The sequence below is a fragment of the Sylvia atricapilla genome, chromosome 6 (genome assembly GCF_009819655.1).
Source record: "Sylvia atricapilla isolate bSylAtr1 chromosome 6, bSylAtr1.pri, whole genome shotgun sequence".
Lineage (NCBI taxonomy): Eukaryota > Metazoa > Chordata > Aves > Passeriformes > Sylviidae > Sylvia > Sylvia atricapilla.
Window position 1 is genome coordinate 3,748,473 of NC_089145.1, and position 16,866 is coordinate 3,765,338.

The 16,866-nt window shown below is 36.1% G+C and overlaps 1 protein-coding gene across 1 annotated transcript in view; it reads left to right on the forward strand.

The window, feature by feature from the left end:
- The window catches only part of CCDC73 (coiled-coil domain containing 73), a 47,495-nt gene that overhangs the window by 19,474 nt on the left and 11,155 nt on the right, over positions 1 to 16,866 (forward strand). Inside the window, exons 7-13 of the mRNA XM_066320493.1 lie at positions 528 to 663; positions 2,143 to 2,222; positions 7,760 to 7,888; positions 8,231 to 8,290; positions 10,874 to 10,978; positions 14,906 to 15,016; positions 16,527 to 16,658. Of these exons, the coding sequence (XP_066176590.1) occupies positions 528 to 663; positions 2,143 to 2,222; positions 7,760 to 7,888; positions 8,231 to 8,290; positions 10,874 to 10,978; positions 14,906 to 15,016; positions 16,527 to 16,658 (753 nt within the window). The remainder of the gene's footprint in view (positions 1 to 527; positions 664 to 2,142; positions 2,223 to 7,759; positions 7,889 to 8,230; positions 8,291 to 10,873; positions 10,979 to 14,905; positions 15,017 to 16,526; positions 16,659 to 16,866) is intronic.

Here is a 16,866-nt window from a genome sequence, read left to right on the forward strand (position 1 = left end):
CAATGGAGGAGGCTCAGGCAGGGCCAGTGGAATCAGTGTCCCAGAGCCACGTCCACTGGTTTTTAGTATCTCCAGGAACAGCTTCTGTAGCCTGCCTGTGTGACCTGTTCCAGTGTTTGCCACCCTTACAATAAATGTTTTTCCCCTCAAGTTTAAGTGAAATTTCCTGTCTTGCACTTTGTGTCAGTGAGCACCACAAAAAGGAGCCTGGCTGTGATTTCTTTATTCCTTTCTCACAAACAGGTGTATATACCTGCCCTGGTATAGACACATTTATCAGCTCCTCTCCAGGCTGAACTGTCACAGGAACCTTCAGCCTGTCCTCAAATGTCAGGTGCTCAAATTGTTTGATTATCATGATGACTCTGTCTCTCTTCCTGCTATTTGGAAATGGGAAAGGTCATTAGATATGAAACAGACGACTGAAAGATTCTGAGAATGATTTTGCATTTATGCTTTTATGTTTGAAAGCACTTGGAGAGCTACTAACTGTCATTAAATGGGTGCTTCATTTATGTTCCTAACAGGATCAAAAATTGCAGATGCATTTAACAGCCAAAGAGGAGCAGCATAAGAGACTGAATGAAGTCGAGAGGTGTTACGCCACTATTGCATCTCGGTTTGGCATTGTAAAAGGTGTTCATGGCAAACTAGAGCACAGTGGTATGTGTGCCTTAAATGTCCTCCAGCGCTGGTTTTGCTTGTGCTCTGACAACACTTGAGTTGGAGACACTTGAAAACTCAGAAAAATAACAGCTACCCCATGCCAAGCATCAAATATCTTGGTAGATTCCTCAGTGCTCTTAGTAGATCCTCTGCTACAGTCGCGTGTGTGACCACACAGGAAATTATACTGAAGAACTACCAAACAAAAAAAAACAAAAAATACACCCCCAAAACACAAAAAAACCTTTTATTTACTGAATCTTACTAAATTTTTTGTTTCTGCCCGAAACAAAAAACTTCTTTCAAGTCTAGTTTGAATAAACCGGTAACATATTCTGTGTATATTTCTGGTATTTCAGTACCTCCAGTTACTTCTTGTATTCAATTTTTAAAATTTTAAATCCAGGACATTACTGGCTAACCAATGTCTGCTCATTGTACTTCAAAGCTAGACTGTGAGCACACGACTTTTGCTGAAAGATAGGAGAGAGTTTTACCAAGTTTGGCCTGCTTGTTTTTCTGGGGGGTTTTCCTAAGTTGTGTCAGAAGATAGCAGTTACATTCACCAGTATTTTAATTTTTTGAGCTCATAATTCTCATTCAAAACTGCAAAATTGCTTATTGTACAGGGAAGCTGTTGTCCATCATTCCCCATGGTGGACCATCTCTAGCAGAAAAGGAGAGGACTTTCTGGATGTCTACAATTCTTGTGTTCAAGTGTGGTGCCAGAAAACTATTGAGGAAAATAAAGAAAAAAGATTAGGGGTGAACAAAGAGGAATCAGAAAATAAAAAAGGATGAAGGGGAACCTCAGAGGATCAAAATAAAAAGATTGAATAGAGCTGTCTGAAAAAGTACAGGAACCAGTAAATACCTTCAGCTTTTCATTGTGGAATTTCAAGGAATTTCCTGGTGATATCTTCCACTTTATAAAGTTTAAGAGGAAATTCCCTTCCCTTTTAGCAGGAATAGAAATCATTTTTAGAATTTTTTAATTCTGTGCTAGCCTCTGTTGTTTTTCTGACTTCCATGGCCCATATGCATATAACTCTGTACATCCCTTAACTCAGTTATTCATTTATTCTGTGGCCCATTATGGTCTGTGTTAGTCTGAAAATAATTAAATTAATCAGAAAATTACCCTGTAATTTTCTGATTAATTACAAAGCTTTAAAAAACAAAACCATGGTTTAAAATCCTACTAAAATCGCATCATAAGGCACTAAAAATTAAATTACAGTTAAAAAAGGCAAGCCAACATACAGAAAAGTCATTGTTTAAGGTATGGACAACTGGTACTACTTGGTATAATCCTCCAGAGTGGCATCAAACTACATAGAAAAAGTAGTTGAATCATATTTGCAGTTTCAGGTTTGTTTTCTAAAATAAATTATATGCACAGATATTGCAGTTATAAATCAAATATTCATTCAAAAGTGAAATTCTTTGTTAACATGCTTTAACTGTTGTTTAAAGTGCAGGAAGCCATACAGCACAATAAGAAACTAGCATCAGTGAATAAAAGACAAGAGACTGAAATAAGTAATCTGAAGGAGGTAAGTGCACATTTCTGAATGGAGAATGGTCCTTGGTCCTCCTTCCAACTCAGAATATTCTGTGATCCTCTGATTCTTTGGGCCTTCCAAAAGCTGCTGATGTATTAACAGAAGAAGTGGAAAGGCAGCAGAACTGTTTTTCATTCTACGACTGATGGCAAAATTAGCTTCCACAGGCACTTCAGTTCAAACTGCAGCAACTCTGAGAATTTTCTGTAACCTGTGAATTTTTATTTACCTCTACAGCATCCCCCTTGTCTCTTGCTAATTATTAATAACCTCTCTTTTTCCTGTGCTTCCATCTCTTCTCCAACTGATGAGGAAGGTAGCAGTGGTGTTTTCAGTTTAGTGACAGAAACAACATGAAGAGCAGTTGCCATGGAGGCGAGCTGGTAGCTTGAACATGGGATAAAATCTGTAACTGAATCCCTGAAGTGGGAAAGTTTTGTGACAAAGTGGCTGAGACATCAGATTATGCTGATTCTATTTAGAAGGAAGTTGTCACTAAGCTCTTTTCTCCTGCCTCTATTCAGAAACTCCTCTTTGCCAAGTACATTTTTGAGTTGCACTCTTGAACAGAGGTGATAGTGGGAAGAATAACTTTCTTTTCCCTTTGAGCTGTTTCTTAAGATCTGACAAGAGAAAAACAAAGGGACATTCACAAGTCAGAATTGTTCTGTAAACTCCGTATCTTTCCACACCATGTCTCTATATCTCCTTATCTTTTTATTTCCCCCCTTTTAATGTTTTTTCTCCTTTAGATTCTGTAATTATTTTATGCAGGGATCAAATGCATGATTATCTCAACTTCTTGGCCTAATATTAATCCCCAGTTTCCAAATGATTGCTTTGAATTACCACATAATCTTTGCCAAGTTTGTGAGTGTTTTTGAAAACAAAAAAGGACAGGGGGAGAAGATAATTTGTACGTGAGGAAAATGGACTATGATAATTTTATGTTTGGGTTATATTGATGAAAAATAAGGATGTTTATCTGTTTACCTTTCTTTACCTGAAAAATGGGATTTGAAGGTACAAAAGTACTTGAAAATTCTTCGCAAATCTACTGGTTTTTCTTTTCTTCTTAAGAGCATGTGGCCTCTTATTGTTAAGGTTCTTTGGAGTATGAGTCAACTAAAAGCCAGACTTAAAATTTAATTTTATCTTGAAATATAGACATTTTGAGATTTTTTCTTTGTTTGTTTCATTCTTACCTTCTTTAGTGCTTTACTTACCTTTTGTATTTATTACAAGGAGATATTCTAGCCACAGTAAAAAATAATCAGGAATTCAATTTGGATTGTTTTTTAGTTACATACTAGAATATTATATGCCAAAGCTTATGGTCAAAAGGAAAAAATTTTGAAGTGATCAAAGATTTCAGAACTCTTACCATCATAAAAGCAGACTGAAATCCACAGTAACAGTAAAGCAGAAGCCTGGAAAAATTCTCAATTTATGGATCACAATTAGTGATTGTATTACAGTTTTTAAAATATTTATTTAGCTACATAATTCAAACGATAGGTTATATATAAAAACTGTATATATTTATCTGTAAGATTTGATGAATGAAAGAGAAACAGAAAAATATTGGAAGGTGTCAGTGGTGATAAGTTTCTTCTGTAGGAAAGCCATGTTTGTTAGGATGCTGATATCATAACTCTGAAGGTCTTAGAGCAGCTCTGTCTGTGCATTGTGGACACTCCAACTCTGCAATTCCTTTAAAAAAAGGGAAATAATTTGCATGTGACAGAAACAGGAGCATTCATCTAAAGTGCAGCATCACTTTATTGTGGTATATTGTAAATAATAAAGTGAGGAGTTTTAGAAATATTTCAGCATCACAGTAAATTGGATTTGTTGCTTTTGGTGAGAAACAAAGAATAATTAATTACTTATTCTCTGAAGCTAAGGAATTTGAAGGGTAAGGAAACAGAAATGTTTATGAAAATTTTACTTAGTGGAATTTGTGAGTAACGTAATTGTGAGAGAGAAACTGAGATTTAGGAACTCCAGCAGTCAAACATATTATTTGATCCATTTTTTTTCAGCTGTACTCTTGATTCTTAAGGTCATGAAGGGTTCTGAATTTTAAATAAAATACTGTTAGATAAGCAGAGAAAGGGGGCCAACTGAAACTTAATCCATCTTCCTCAGTTCAGCCGGAAATGCCTTTATTGTAGTTATTTCTGGATTTCTTACTGGTTTTCAGTATTTGACCACGCTATTCTGAACAATCTGAACCGGGATATTTAGAAGAGTTTTGAAAAGGGATTACCAGGCTGTTTTCACTTCCTACATAGCTGAAAGAAGTCATGATATCAACAACACAATTTTGGACAACTTCTAAAGCTGGTTTTATCTGCCCTGGAGACTTGACTGACCTCTAACAGCTCTGACAACTTCTAGGTTCAAACTTCTTTCCTCTGTAGCCTCAGTGCTGGAATGAGAATGACTATCCATGGTACTAAAATCTTAATTTGGTTGTCAGCTCTTATCACAGCCATTACTTTCACTCAGACCTGGATGATCTCACACATTTATTCTTAATGGGAATGTGAAGTTAGTGAATGCTATTTAACATTTACGGATGAAAATAAACTAATCTCCAATTTTAATGAATTTGCAAGGGTGTTATGAGGGTGTTAAATATGTACAACAGTAAACTTGGGTAAAATTGAGGTATGTTGTGCACAGGTTTACTCTTCTGGGTTTCAGGAAAGAAATACTATTTAGAGAGGTTGTAATTTTCTCTTGACATTGCCTGCTTCAAGTCCAGTTCCTAAATTGTAACGTAATGGACTGTGGCAAAATTTTCTCTCAGTAAAATTTGGTTTTGGATTTGAACATTTTGATACTCAGTGTGGTAGGATTCTTTTCAACCACTGTGAAAACTCTTGCATTGATATCTGGCCGAGAAAAAAGTCTCTGTCCTTCTGCTGCTTAAAAAACGACTCTGCTGCTCAAGACCCAAAAGATTACAAGAGGGTTGCAGCAATCTAGGAAGAGAGCAAACAGATATAGCTGTAATTTTGAATACAGGTGAAGTTTTTATAGGGCATCAGTCTTGGGAAATGGTTACATCTGCCTGTGCTGGCTGCTTTTCCAGTCCCACACCACTTCTTTATGCTGGAACACGTATTTGTGTGACCTCAAGGGAGAGTGGAATTAATAATTTGTGTTGAACAAAACTAGATTTTACAAAACACAAAACCCCAAAAAACCACAAACACACCCCACACCACCTCCCCCCCCCCCAAAAAAAAAAAAAAAACCCAACCAAAAATATGGAAGTTTTAGCTTAGACCAACTCAGAGAAGGCAAGCGGGTTTAAGGAGACCGACTGGGATTTTAGGACACTCTTGACTTACTCTGGCATGAAGTGTTTTTGAAGCCATGTCCCTCAGCATTGGCTGCTAGCAACAGATCAAGGGAACGGGTTTAAAGCCTTGTCATTCTCTCTCAGCACGCCCCAGAAATGATAAAATTATTTTCCACATTCTACATATTTTATAGATTTTTGGATACTATTTGTGATTTTAATACTGAGAGAAAGCTACTAGGAAAAAAAAAAAAAAAGCAAAAACTCGAGGGTGACATTTTAATTAATTTCAGAATACAAGAAAATGCATGCATGTATGTATAAATTTATTTTTTAAATTTTTTTTGTGGCTATAAGCCTTGTGATTTTATTCACCATGAAGAACTTTGCCATTATTTTTTGGCAGTCTCATTTGTAGGAGGGTTTTTTGGGAGTTTGTTTTGGGTTCTGGCTGTTTGTTGTTTTTGGTTTTTCCTGCCTACAGCTTTGTATTAGCAGATTTGGGGTTGCTTCCAGATGGATTGTACACACTCCCTGCCATTGCAAAGAAAATGCAGTCATCTTTTCTACCTCAAGGGCATGATTTACTTCATGTGACTCATGCTTTCCCCATGACAAAATAAGTTTTTTCTAGACACTATAAAGCCTGACTTTTGGAAAACACCTGGCATCAGACTCATGGCAGGCTTTTGCACCTGCTGGTGTGGCACCCAGCCTGGAAGCTGTGCTCTCTGTCCCATTCATCTGCTTCTCTGTGCAGGCTGGCACAGTGCACCTTTGCACTTTCACAAAGTTAGAGCTGCCTGCACCTTCTGCCACTTAACAGCAGGACCTCTCCTTGCATGGTTCATTTCAGAGCCTTCTAATAAAAGCAGTACAATTAAGACATGTCTTTATTGCAAAAGATGGGGAAAACCTAGCTAGCTTACAGAATAGAAAAATTGTAAGGCATTGCTGGCTTTCAGTTCTGTAATTCATTCTGCAATTACTCTTAGGACTTACTAGATCATTTTAGATTTATTTATGGCTAAAATACGTGAGAAGTAAAGCCTCTAGAAAAAAAAAAAAAAAAACCAAAAAAAAAAAAAACCAAAACAAAAAACCCCATTTATTTAAAAGTACTACCTATACTTGTATTTTCCATAAAACTTTGTGAATTTCAGCTACAATGTAATCTTCCTTTCTTCTTTTGTACTGTTCTATGATTTTGTCCAGAACAGTTAAACCACTGGCCTGTGATAATTCTGTCCGTGATAACCCAAATTCCAGTTTTGTGAAGAAAAGTTAAACAGACCAAACGTAGTTGTTAGATAAAACTATGACCATTCTGAATGCTTGGTTCACCGCTATGGCATCACAGAGAATTCTTGATGCTATCTGTGAGCAGCATTCATAACCTCTGCTATTTGTCTGAGTAAACGTCAGAGCGCTCAAGGAGAGAGCGATATTAAACAGACTACCTTGCACCAGGATGGGAGGGGAGGGGGAGAGCAGGGCACAATATTTATGGCTCCAGGAACTATAAGTTGTAATTTAATGAGATCAAAGCGTTTGCTGTTTATTTGCTGCGCTAGGAGCTCTGAATAAACTGGTTACAAAACAGATTAAAAAAAAAAAAAAGGCAAAAAAAAAAAAGCCGCAGGATATTTAAAAGAGGATAAAGACTATAAAATCAGAGGTATCATGTTATAGAACATTCTAATATAAAATTAATTTAGCATTCTCTTGAGATTAAGTAATTAATGTTTCAGGAAAAGCAAAGATCCTCCAAATTTATAGCCAGTTCCTGTTTTTACCAGATAATCGCTGTTCTCTTTTTTTTTCTTCCTCATTCCCAAGAACATATACAGTAGTTACAATAGTAATTCCTATCGTATAAATGGGTAAGGAACGTTTTACCAGTACCAACTCAATGTCCACTTCTAATACACCTCTTGGAAGAAAAAATAGCAAATTTATTAAGTAAATATTTGAAATAGAGTAAAATTGGCACAATAACATTTTACCTGTGAAAATAAACTTTCAGTCCCGTGTGATAAGTTTGAAGTTTAGTAACTCGGTCTTGCACATTTCAGTACCTCTAATTTATTCTGTTGTTTCCATACATTATTTCAAAGTAGGACATGACCAAGATAGTTTAAAAGATTTGTCTCTGTTTTGAATTGCAATGCCTATACTGGATGAACTATTTATACGTGTTTCCTGTGTTAAGGAACTGAAGAAAGTAACTACAGACTTGATAAGGTCCAAGGTCACCTCTCAGTACAGGGTGGGAGAAGAAAACATCAGTCTTGCAGTGAAGGAAAAGCAGTTTCAAGATCTGCAACAGAAAATCAGAATGGTATTTTGGATTTTAAACAAAGTTTTGGTGAATATTTCCTATTCTTCATTCAGCAAATCTCCTGGCAGTGATCTCTGATGGATACAGATTAGTAATTCCTTTCTACTATATTGCATATACAATGCAATTAAACTACTTCCACTATAACTTTTTCTAGGGAAATAAACGTGCTATGAATATCAGTATAATTTCATAGTAAACAAAATGGGTAAGAAGACATTAAAAATAATTTCTTTAATTAGCCTCATGATAATTTACTATACCACATTAATACAATATTGGTAAAGAAAACAGACAGTAATTTTAAATGCCTTTTACTGTTCTTCATGCTCTTTTTTTAAGGAGACAGCAGTCAGTAAAAAAGTTCAAGAAGAAAACACTCACATTAAAGAAGAAAAGCTGGTGAGTTGTTAATACAGCTTAAAGTGATTTAAAAATCACTTGAGAATGTAGGTGCTATATTTCATACTTAGGTTTCTTATTATACCAAGCTACAAAAACTAGTTAATTTCACTTATTTACACTTCAGAAATATTTTAATACTGGCATAAATGGTATTTTACTGCTCATTTTTTGAAAAAGTATTACAGAACAAAGTTCATTGTTTGACACTTTATTCCATATCTTACATTTTGTCTTTGAATTCAGATGGGAGAATTTGGAATTCCCATGAAACACTTGCCTACATGTGGGTTCAGTATAACTGGGCCATCAGGCTGGCATAATATGCTGGCTGTTCTGCTTTCTGGTTGCCAACAGTTTATTCCAAAACTGCTGGTATTGAAACCAGGTAAAATGGGAATAATGTGTCACTGGTATATAAAGGAAATGATGTTCTATTCATAGAGAACATAAACATTTAGACTATTAAGCAACACGTTTACATCCCTGAACAGTTAGGACTATATTCGCTTGCTTACTCAGGTACATTCCAGAAAAATATTTAAAAAAAAAAGCTATGGAGTCAAGTATCAAATGTAGCAAAAGTTTTGGTTTTTTTTTTTTTTTTTTTTTTTTTTTTTTTTTTTTTTTTTTTTTTTTTTTTCCCCCCTGTAATAACAACATAAATTGTTAGCAGAACATTAAGCCAAAAAAGGGTGGTTGGGATTTTTTTCCTGCTCTTGAACAGTTGTAGAATTTTCACTCTGCTGTTCACAAAAAGGAAGGGGTCAGAGAAGTGTATCATTCTTGGTACCAGGGAGGGACCAGAGCCATATCTTGCTGGCATGCCCATAGAGCACTCATCCAGCAGCACTCTTCCAATTCATAAAAGCCTGTTTGCATTTTGAGCTTGCTTTTAAAAAATACTTGCCAATAAACACACAGAAAAAAATGAGAGACATCCTCAGGCCTCATTAGTCTCCCAGGCCTAAATGCACTAAAAGCGTTTCTGTGGAGATGCATGGAGCATAATTCGCATGCATATTTGCCATGTGTTATCTAAGAGAAGGATTCTGGTTTGTGTCTCTCTCTTGTTCTCTGTGAATTGCTAGGGTTTGTTTGGTAGGTTAGTTTGAACTATAGAGGGGTTTGGTATAGTCTGGAGAGGGCTCTAGTGTAGAGATGAGCTTCTTGTTTCCTCCAAGTGCTTGGGTTAGAAGACATGGATTTCTGTGTTGTGGAGGACTAATAATTAATAATTAACCTCAATTAACTGAAATGTTGGCTTCAGTGGTTCTTGGACTTGAGCTAGAAATACCATCGAAATTGCAGATGATTTGTACTGAACTGTATCAGACTGTACTGAACTGGTCTATTTGAGAGTAAAATGTCCTAGATTTAAAAGATGTGGCCAACTCTGCTACTGACATGTCTGATGGCACTGGCCAAGCCATTCCACAGCTCTGCAGTTCAGTCTGCAAAATTGTAAAATTGAAAAATCGTAAAATTGAACTAAAAATAAGCTTCAGTGAAAAAATAGTATTTATACATGCATGAAAAGGAATGAGAGTACACTGAAATACTGATTTCATTTTTATTAGATAGCTGTGTCTGTGTATCCAGTAGAACCAAAACTAGAAAATAGCTTGAAAATACTTTGCAAGTAGGTTGAAGTACTTTATTTTAATAATATGTTCCTCTCTCAATGTATTTTGGAGCAACTGAGCACTTTTAAGATTCCTTCCTGCCTGAAGCTCAGGGATTTTTTTCTGTGCAGGTCATCCTTTAGTAACTGCTCTAAGTGGTCTTACAGTGGGGTGATGACTGGCTTGTCTGGGTCATTCACTCTGTCTTTGAAACTTTGGAAATGTGTTTTGTAGTGTTCAATAAAAAAATAGCTCAGTTTCCAGCACAGTGCAACACACTTCATGGCAGCACTCATGGCACCTTCATCAACTCAAATCAGCTCACTTTGGGTGGCTCTTTTCTTACAACTTCCCCTTCATGAAGTAACACTACAGTCTTGAGGAAGGTACTACAAAAGTTCAGACCCTGACAGTAAAATATGATATAGCTGCACCATATGATGCAAAGCTAATGGGTAGTAGTTCACATCTATTAGGATTTAATTCAGGAGATACAGAATAATTTCATGTTAGGGTGATCCATTAGTGGAATGGTTTCTTTTGGATTCTCCGTATTTTTCAGACCTGTGCTATGGTAAGATAAAATTGTTCTGTTTGTCCTGAACTGAAATCACAGTGGGGTTGGATTTGATATATTTTTATCCAGATTTGCACTGAAGAATGTATAAAGATTGGGGTGGTTTTCATTTTAATTATAGGAAAATTCCCTGAAAAAGAATGTTATAATAATTTATAATAATGTTAACTTTTCCATGTTAAAAAGTCAGAAAAATGAGTGGTCTGATTTCTCCCTACAAATTTTCCCCAGTGTTGAGGTTGGAAGCTATCTGTTTTTTTACATATGTGATTTTAGAAACACTTACAAAAAAAATTAATATCAAAGACATAAATTATCTAATGTTTAAATTCCAGAAACAAAATCTTCCTCAATATTTTCTATTCTGTTTGTATTAATAAGGAAATCCTCAGCTCTCTACAGTGTGTGCAGGAGCTGCTTCAGCGAATAACACAAGCGAATGTTAGAATGGAAAGTGAATTAAATGCACTGAAAGAAGACTATCAGGTCAGATTTTTCTCGATTAGACAAGCTGTTGCTATCTGTTATGTATTTTTTAAGTCCAGGGCTGTTAAAGACATCTGTGTGCCTTTCAGAACTTTTGACCTCACTTCCATTGCTCCCTCAGCTCCTTAACTGTCAGCACGAACCTTGAAGCGCAGGCTGTGCTTTCCCTCTCCTCTCCCTAAAGTAAATCATGGTTGCCATTCTGACCAGCCATTCCTGGAGGGCAAAACCAGAACAGGGTTGCTTTTAAATACTGAAATCAGATTATTTTATGACTTTTGCTTCTTGTAATTTTCATATAGGTACACATTTCTGGGCAACATTTCAAATTTCAGATCTTCATTCATAGCCGGAGCTTGTCCTCAGTTTTATTACAGCAGAGGGCCTAAGACAGACAGAGCGTTGTCTTTAGCCCTTTCTTGCTGTGTTTTCTGGTGTCATATTTATGCTAGAGGTGGGAAGTAGTCACGCTGGAGGGCGTGGAGTTGCAGCACTCCTCAGTTCCTCTCTGTCTTGGTTTAGGGCAAATTTAGGGAGGAAACTCTTGAAGTGGTTCCTTTAGAAGCAAATTTAAGTGACCTCTCCTCCCACCAGTTTGGGAGACATAAATTTCCTTCCAGAAAAGTGGAATAAAAAAATTGTTTATTTTATAGGACAGTACTTGCAACCATGAAACCATGAATAACATTAAACAATGAAACTTCTCGTTGTTGTGAAGAGATGACAAATTCAGAAAGTCTTTCTGTAGTTCAGTCTTTTATGTGGCTGTGTCCTCGGCTTTCTCTCGGTCTCTCCCGGGCTCGGGGGGCCGGACGATAGTCTTGGCGTTCTCGGGCCGAACAACAGCGGAACAGTTCAAAAAACTTCTGGCCTCACCTAACTGGAAAAAAAAAAAACCCAAAACAACCAAACCGAACCTAATTAAAAGCAAAGGAGAGCTCTGTCCCGCTGTCCGTGAGAAGGATGCGGGGGAGCGAGTGCAGTTTCTGCCAACAAACTGCGCTCTTCTGCCCCCCTTTGCTCTCGGAACCAGTCTGAAAGGTGCACAACTTGTCCAGCGTAACACAACAGACCAGAGGGGATGCAAGCATTTTAAAGTCACTCTAGGACACTCTTTCAGCTTGTAAAAGCAGCTCCGAACAGTTGAGATTCCACATTCCAATAGCTGTCAGTGCGCTGAAGATGAAGGTCATATCCATTCCCATCAGAGGTGCCATGCAGAGTTCAGGTACAGCCACTGACTGGACTATTAAAAATTATTATCTACTGTTTGCCCAGACATAACCACAACTGTTCCACTCTTTGAAGTCAAAGTTTTGAACTAGGCTTCAGTTAATTTCAAACTGAACCTCCAGTGTGGGTGTATACTTTTGTTTCTAAATAAATGCTTCAATGCTAATTTGAAATTACTCTCTTCAGTAAGAGTTTACTCTTTACAGGTGTAAGTAGTTTGCCTTCTGCCACAATATAAACACAGAACTTCTGGTTTTTGATGAAACAAGTAAGGTTGAAGGTGAGCTATGTTCTTCATCAGAAAGTGGCTAAAATCTCTCTAGGAATTAAAGCATTTGCAACATTTTTACAAAGATTAACTGAACAGCCCTTTGGCTGTAGAATTGCCCAAGGTAGCATGATTTTCTGTAGCTTCTGCTATTTGTATATTGGGTCCAGTGAAACAACTGGATTACTTGCTATTCATGCAATCCTGGTTTTTGTCAAAGTAAGAAGGTAATGTGCTTTTTATTTTTAAGATAATTGGAATTGCTTTGTAGATTAAAATAGAGGCTGAAGATAATTCATATACAACCTTAATGATGATGACTTTGATAATACAGGAGCTCTTTAGTCCTTTGTATCAAGACTATTGAATAGCAAGTGTATTTTAAAGTGCTTTTTTCTAATGGCATTTCTGAGCTATTGTTTCCCCTCTCAGATAAAGTTTATAGTATGCCTTAAAGCTCCAGCTAGAACAGTAGATGGTATCTGTGAATCTTCTCTTTGAAGACTGCACATAAATGTGTACAACTATAGATTGTTTCCTTCTTGTTACAGTATGAATGGAGGACAAGTCTCTGTTTTGCAGCCTGTGCAGGCCAAAAATTGATTTCTGGTTGCAATTACTATGATTCTGATAGAGCCTGGTCTGATTTGGGTCTGTTTATGTGGGACATTGGGAAGGTATTACTGTTTTCTATTGTTCTAACTACAGCACAAACCAGTGCTGGTCATCAAAGCTTCAGTGCAATCCTGGAAGGTAACTTCAGCCATAAAAACTTTAGATGAAATGGGTGTTACAAGGCACAAATAACCAGTAAGAGGCTCTTGGTTCAACTTTCACTACTTATATTATGTAAATAGACCTTCTTTTTCAGTGACATACAATTATCATGGTATTCCAAGGAATGAGGCAACGTTAGCTTTTTATTTTGCATTTTTGCATTATTCTAACACATCACATGGAACTCATAAAATAAGGAGCTGAATATGTAACTTTTAAAAAACCCAGTAAATTCTTTAATGGATGACAGAATCCTTGAGAATGCAAGGAATTCAGGTATTTCCCTGCCTGTACAACTGGTTTTAACATGTGATCAGTTCCATACATCTGCTTCTTCTGATATTTTGCCCTAAGAACTATGCTGTGAATAACTAGAATAATCCATCACAGAGGAGGTTGCATTTCAGGTGCAAGGAAAAACATCCTTGGAGTTAAGAGCAGGTTCATCAAAGAGATGAACCTGGTTTATACAACTGGATGAAAGATGCTACATCAGAGTGGGATTATTCAGACAATGTATTGCTGAATTGGCCCATTTTTTGAAATACATAATCTGTCAAAGAAGATCCATTATATTCTTCTGCACAACTTTTCCCACATGTACAAAAATGAAAGGTGGTTTGAATTTTCTTAAGTGTTGGTACTTGTAAAATGTAATATTATTAACAGTGTAGCTAAATTAACATCGGCATTTTAAAATTGGTGCTAAGTGAATCAAAAAGTGGACTCATTTTTGGTTAAAAGATTTAGTAGAAAGGAATTGGTTTGGGGTATTGCCTCTATAGCATTTTTCAAGTGGACTTTCAAAGAGGCTCAGCAGAACCATAAATATGAAGCTGGTCATGCAGATTCATGCATTAACATTATGCTGACATTATCAAATATATTTGTGTCATCTATATAGCAAGTAATGGAATGCAGTGACTCTTGTCTTCCATACTGTTTGCTATAAAAATAAGATAGGATAAAAATTCCAAGAGTACCTGATATGTGTGTGAAGTTGTGAAGATTTACACAAAACTCCTTTATTTTAGCACAGGAATGCCGAAAGAGTTAACCCAAAAACGTTGCAAGTACAGTTATGGCAGTATAAAACTTAATATTACTGTTATTTCAATGCACTCCTATTTCAGTGACCTAATAAAAATAAATTAAAGCATAATCAGATATATACTTCAGGTTGCAGTGGATATGTTTTGGAATGTAAAGATTGTATAGTTTATAAGAGAGGTTAATAAACAATTTAAGACAGAAAAACTGATTTTAATTTTATTTTTTCCTGTCAGTATACAGTAGTTTTTTCTTTAAGTACAGTGGCTCTGGATTATGCTACATTTCATATCTCTCCCCTCTGGACTTTATATTACTTTTTCAGCACATTAAAACTTATGCAGTGAATCTGAATAATGGCAAGTGTTTTTATGCCCTTTTATAGCCATTTCTTTTTTCATAACCTCCCCCTGTTTCCTGTTAGCTAAACTATAAGCACCTTTCTGTTAATTTATGAAAATTATTGTTGAGATAGCACATTATCACTGATCTGTATGGCACTTGCAGCATGTTAGAAGCAAAGGTCCAAGCAACATAAAACACATCAAAATTCATTAATGTGGTATTGATTATTTTTTGGATAATTAATTTTATTGCAGGCCCTTGAAAGAGATAATGAGCTGCAAAGGGAGAAGGCAAAGGAAAATGAAGAAAAGTTCCTTAATCTTCAGAATGAGCATGAGAAGGCACTAAGAACTTGGAGAAATGATGTAGGTTTATTAAATTAAATACGATAGTCTGAAAAGTTTTTTGGAATAGTTGTCAAACATTTCAGGCAATTCCTAAAAGCCAAGAAAATATCACAGAAATAATGCAATAAAAACAACTCATTTCTTCTCCAGTAATACAGACACTTCTAGAAATTAATATTTTTTAAAGGTAGATTTAGGCTGACTTCTGTGCTCTAAAAGGTCAGTGTTCTTCCTGCAGTTCTGATTTGAAAGGAATTCTTCAGTGTGGACTGAGTGTGAAAGGGGATAAGAAAAGGTGTGTGTTTGGTATGTTCCTCTAATGAATTCACCTCTGTGGACACCTAAACAATAGTTTGTCTTCTATATTTGATGTTCTTTCTATTACCTCATTACTTTTAAAGAATACTTCAGTAATTATTTCATCCAAAACAATTAGCAAAACATTGTAGTTGTAAAAATTGTCTGCAATAATAAATGCATGTTTAGATATAGGAAAGATTAATACCACTTCAGTAAGACAAGATCTGCTTAATGTGTGGAAACCAGACTCCAAGCAGCATTTGTTTAATAGTCTGTCTTTTTTATTTCTATGTGCTTGGCACCTACTGCCAGAAAGGTTTTGATTTTGATAGATAGATTTCCAGGGAGGCTGTGGGGAAATAATGCGAAGTTGTCCATGTAATCCTGTTGTCTAAGGCTCACTCCTTTGAGTGCAGCCACTATGGGGATGACTGCAACCATGAGACCACAAATGGCTGAACTGTTCTGATGCTCAGTTCCCTGAGAAGATTTGATCTCCCTGATACCTTGCAGAATTTGATACCATAATTTCCTCTATAGACATGGGAATTTGCCCTGCTTATTTCTCAGGAACGTTTGTATCTGTTCTTTAGAAGATAATTGCTATTCCTTTTCATATTTCTGCTATGGCTAACTAGAAATTTTGTCTTGTAAAGTAAATCATCAAGGATAAAATTAACACTGGTCTGGAAACCCTTGTAAATTAAGTGAAGGTATTTCTGTAAAATTGTCCTTTGGTTCTTTTTACAAGTTGTAGTTTGGACTATTCAGTTGGTTTAAATACAAAAATTTCATTGTTACATATGTACTGAGGGAGCATTGGATACTTGAGGCTATTTACAGAAGTGCTAAGCAAATTATTTGCTGTTGTCGTTTCTTGACAAAGTAGGTAGAGAATGAGTGTTGAATATTACATTTATCTTTGATCCAAAAAGGAAGAAAGCTGCAAATACAAATCTCACTTTTTTGGAGCATTGCTACTGGAAGTAAATGATGAAAAAAAAATCCCAAGCCAGTTAGTAAAAGCTATAATCTGTAATGGAAATGTGGTTAAAATTTTGGTTTGAATGAAAGAGCTCAATTACTTTGTAGAAAGAAATTCCTTAGCATACTTTCTTTTAAGGATGCATTTGCTAAGATGTTGGTACCTTTGAAAAATGCTGGCTTACATATTTGGATATGCAGTAAAGTGTTTGTGTGCTCTGTGTCCTTGCAATTATTATTACAGGAGGAAAACATGAGAAGAGAAATACACACTATTAAAAATGAGCTGAATTCCCTTAAAGGACTTCAGAGACATCTTGAAGATTATCATCCTCCTCAGGGAAATCAGCATTCCGAGCAAGTGGAAAATCTGCAGGTAAGTGTCTGTACTAGCTGCAGTGTGTCTTGTAAAAAGGCCAGAGAACTAAAGCTATGACAGTTTTTCTAATCTTGTCTGTCCAGTGATCCTCCTTTGACATGGCTCAACCTAAAAATTCATGTGACAATAACCCTAAATACCACTGAAACTTACTGTACCCACAGAATGTTCTCCTTTCATCAAGAGGAGTGCTTGCATCATAGAA